The following is a 4492-nucleotide window of genomic DNA, read 5'->3' on the forward strand; positions in this document are numbered from 1 at the left end:
TGCCCGTGCCGCACTCTAACACACACACACACACACACACACACGGAAAACCGGACATTATCATCAGTTTATAAAAGACCCCCGGACGCCCCGGACGGGACGTGAAAAGTGGACATGTCCGGGCAAAAGAGGACGTTTGGTCAGCCTAACGTAGCGCCATCTTGTGGGTCAAATTACCTATGTCAGCATTTACCTTGGTCTATAGGTCGCACCCAACTTTTTAGATGAAAAAAAAAGGGAAAAAAGGTGCGACTTATACACCAAGTTTTACGGTACATATTTTCACCTGTTACACAGCTTATTGTAAGTTACCCGTCGGCTAGGACAGGACTCTGCCGTCAGCGGGTTGCTGATGAAGGTTACTGTTTAATCTGCCGGTTCAGGCCGTTGGCACAAAATCAAACCAGTTTAAACTCGTTCACCTGAGCGGAGCAGAAAGAAACAGAAATAGACTGAACTGTGAGTCAGTCACCTCTCAGATACACTCTGTACCTGCAGCCTCCTTCAAAGTCGCCATAAAGTTCAAGGTTGGCCGTATAAAGGTTCCTCAGGTGCGATGCCCTTTTGGCAGAGTTTTGAGGAGACAACTTGTTTCCTTTGTTGCCCTGAAAATCACCAAATACACTGTGAGCTTCTCACTGTTTCCTCATGCTGCTGGGTTCCTCTGTCGGGGAGGGTTTGTACCGTGCTTCAAACAGAAACATGAGCATTTGTATTTTCTAACATGGAAAGCAGAGAACATGATGTGCTCGCCATTGGAGCGGGTTAGCCTTGTTCCTTTTTGTGTTTTCCACCTTAAGGTCATACTTAGGACAGGAAAGAGGTCACAATCCTTCAGTCCTCCTTTGGTTAAATGTTCCTCTGCAGCAGCAGTTTGTGATTTTAGGACACGTTCTGTCTGTCTTTGTCATGTATGTACAGTATCATGCTCAGTTAGCATCATCATCCTCATTCACAAACATCCATACACACATTGTTTCTGTGTGTGTGTGTGTGTGTGTGTGTGTGTGTGTGTAGCTGGCATCCTCTGCGTGATGTGCACTAAAGTCATCTGCTTCTGTTAATTAACCATAATTAAGTCCATGTGAATCAACAAGTCAGCGGTTGACCCCGTTGGCCCCGGCGCACCTTGTTATGCTGATGACGATCTCAGAAAGTTTCTCCTGAAATGATCTTTCATGGCCTGCCAGCAGAGGCCTCTGCGCGCCGCGCATCCCTAATGAGTCCAGACGAAGGCGATTAATATTAATGGGTTGTCACAACACCAAATCACATCTAATTTTATTGCAAATTTCAACGAGGCGATGGATGGATTTGTTAAGGTCACTCGCAGAGGGGAGGCGTCTGTGAGGAAGCTGAAAAATTAGGCCAAAAAATTAATCAGGAGATGTGGCGCTGCAGTTAAAACAGCTCTCACACACACACACACACACACACATACACACACACACACACAGATCAGCTCTCCCTGCTCTCGTCTTTCCTTCGAGGATTTTTGGGGCACAGAATTCGCTGTAGCTGTAAATGATTGTCCTGCCGTGTCTCTAACAGAAACTACAGAGGCTGTATTTTACAGCAGAGATGTTTTTTCACTCAACAGATATTTTTCTACAGAAAAAAACAAACCTCTCTGTGGAGCGTTTGTGCAACGTTTTAAGACATTTCAATTTCTCATTCACTGTTTTTGTTTCTGCATGTGTCAACTCCCCTGATGTTACAGTCGATGGCTGTGTTGTGTTCTGAAGGCTGTTTCTGTTGTGTGTGCATGTGTGTGTGTGTGTGTGTGTGTGTGTGTGTGTGCGCGCGCGCATGTTTGTGTTTGACCCTGTGTTCCTCTCCTCTCTGCAGTCATCCTCCCTGCATCTGGTTTTGATAAGGACCAACACTGCGGAGGTAAGTGGATTAACAGCTGCCTCCACTTTGTTCCTGTTTGCATGTTAACGTCTGCCCCCGCGTGTTTCCACAGATGTCCGTCCATCACGCGTGTTCTCATGCATCTTATGTACATCTTTATGTGCCTGTTTGTTTTAATGTGTCTTAGTCAGAGGAGAGAAAGCATCATGTAAACTGTGATGTACCTCGATCCGGACAAAAGTTGCCCATCTATTGGATAACTGCAAATTGAGTCCAATTTTCCTCCGTGTGCCAAGAAATTACAAACTCACATCAGACTGGAGACTTTTTTCACAACCTCCTCTGAAAGCTAAATTACTGACAGGGAGCACAGAACAGGAAGAAACAAACCAGGGTGCATATTTTTGTCCCTGAAAAGAAGAAATCATCACACAAAAACAAAATTACTGAAATTGTGGACAAAAACATGAACAAGACTCAAAACATGCAAAAAATAACAGCCCATGTAAAGTTTAAAAATCTGTCAGAGCTGCTGTAACTGTGCAGAAGATTTGTTTAAAGGGACAGTTCACCCTAAAATCAAACATACATTTCCCCCCTCTTCCCTGTAGAGCTGTTTATCAGTGTAGATAGTTTAGGTGTGAGCTGCAGAGTGTTGGAGATATGGGCCGTAGAGATGTCAATTGGTGGGTGTATTTCAGTTTAAAGAAAATAGTTCCTCCATGAAACTGCTGCCAACAAGGTCTGTGGATTATCTTGAGTAACCAGGTCATGATTTCTGTACAGAGACATTGATGTTGAGTTTTGAGCTCCACAAGCTGAGTGTCATCTAGTTCTGTTATACTGGAGAGAAGTCAGACATCTCTACGGCCCATATTTCCAACACTCTGCAGCTCACGCCTAAACTGTCTACACTGATAAACAGCTCTACAGGGAAGAGGGGGAACATGTATGTTTGATTTTAAGAGGAACTGTCCCTTTAACCTGACAGGTTTCTCACAGCAGCCTCACACAGCCAGTCAGTATCCCCTGAGCTCAGCTGAGTCAGATACACTCGTGTCAAAGTGTTATACAGTTAGATTTGGTGTAAAAGGCTCTTTGAAGGAGCTCTGAGAGAATCTAAGAAGCAGCGAGGATCCTGCTGAGAGAACTAATCCTCCGTTCACACATACATGGACGATATTTTAGCTAAATGAACCAAATTAAACGCTGAGCTGAGGACGAGGTTCTGGTGCTGGAGGGATGAGAGCAGCATCAGGATATCAACAGAGGAACAGTGATGAGTGTCAGGTGACACTGAGTGAGCTGTACACCTGTATGAATCACTCTGTTCTCACCTGAAGTTATTTAGACACTGTTAGTGCAGAGATGAGGAGAAATGTGACGATGTTCCCAGGTTGAAAACTGCAGGAAAAACCAAACAATAAATCAACGTTGCTGTGTGAGTGAAGGAGACAAACTGCTGATCATTTGTTCTACTGAGTATTTTAAAGGTGTTTTCTCCATAGTCTTTATTGGACAGCTCAGAGTTTAGATACAGCCAGAACATTCAGGTGGAGACACACAGGCATGACATGCAACAAATGCAGGAACTGAACTGGAGATGTTGCATTTTAGTGTCTTCAGCTGCTCTGACACCGTCGCCCTGACAACCGCCTACCTGCACGTTCAATACCCAGAAAAGTATTTTTAAAAGCAGCTGCTTCAGTCCTCAGCTGTGATGGCAGGTTGTGTTCAGGATCACTTAACTACATGTAGTTTAATCACTTGTTTAACTCTAATTTGCATTAGTTTGGTGGCAGTTTAATAACATTCAGGTCCCAGCAGCTCTTCAGCTTTAACTCCTTTGGGTTGTGTAGTTTATTAAGTCATTTATAAACTATGTATTCACAGTTCTCTCATGATGGTTTTTGCAACACAATATGGGACAACACCACAGTTTACTGGCCACAGCTGTCAGTTCATGACGATCACCTGGACTTTGACTAAAGTCACGTCAGGTTTAAACCCAAGATGTTTGATTAAATACTGTAAATTTCCCTTAAAGTAAGGCAGTTTCCTGATTTCACCCAAAGAAATGCTCCCCATTCTCTTCTTAAAACAAATCCTCGGCGGCCTCAGTGAGGACTGACCTGCCCTCGTCCCTAACTCAAACACACCGACACTTTACTCACTGTCAGTCCAGCTGTGGCTCTGTGTGAGATTCACTCAGATTGTGATAATCTTCATGATGTAGTTTAACTTTTTGAAACTAGTTTACTTTGACAAGCTGGAATTATTTGAGAGTGGTGAAGAAGTTTGACAACTCTTCACTGAAGTAGCTGGTGGTTTAATGTTGTTTCCCCGACACTGATGCCAGGCAGGTGCTTCAGTGAACGTCACTGGCAGAAGTACAGACTAGCTTGTAGCTTCATACTGTAGCGAGACAACAGAAATCCCTACATGACCAACATTTCTGCATATTTGGAAAATGTACCAATCAATCAATCAATCAATCAATTTTATTTATAAAGCCCAATATCACAAATCACAATTTGCCTCACAGGGCTTTGCAGCATACGACATCCCTCTGTCCTTATGACCCTCACAGCTGATCAGGAAAAACTCCCCAAAAAAACCCTTTAACGGGGAAAAAAAA

The 4492-nt window shown here is 43.7% G+C and overlaps 1 protein-coding gene across 3 annotated transcripts in view; it reads left to right on the plus strand.

Moving 5' to 3' along the window:
* Positions 1-4492, plus strand: part of sema5ba (sema domain, seven thrombospondin repeats (type 1 and type 1-like), transmembrane domain (TM) and short cytoplasmic domain, (semaphorin) 5Ba) — a 270795-nt gene that overhangs the window by 258156 nt on the left and 8147 nt on the right. For 2 of the 3 annotated variants that reach the window (XM_050049434.1, XM_050049433.1), the window contains exon 21: positions 1849-1893. The exons of the other annotated variant lie outside the window; for it this stretch is intronic. In XM_050049434.1, the coding sequence (XP_049905391.1) occupies positions 1849-1893 (45 nt within the window). The remainder of the gene's footprint in view (positions 1-1848; positions 1894-4492) is intronic. 3 annotated transcript variants of the gene reach the window in all.

Source organism: Epinephelus moara, chromosome 7 (genome assembly GCF_006386435.1).
Source record: "Epinephelus moara isolate mb chromosome 7, YSFRI_EMoa_1.0, whole genome shotgun sequence".
Taxonomy (NCBI): Eukaryota; Metazoa; Chordata; class Actinopteri; order Perciformes; family Serranidae; genus Epinephelus; species Epinephelus moara.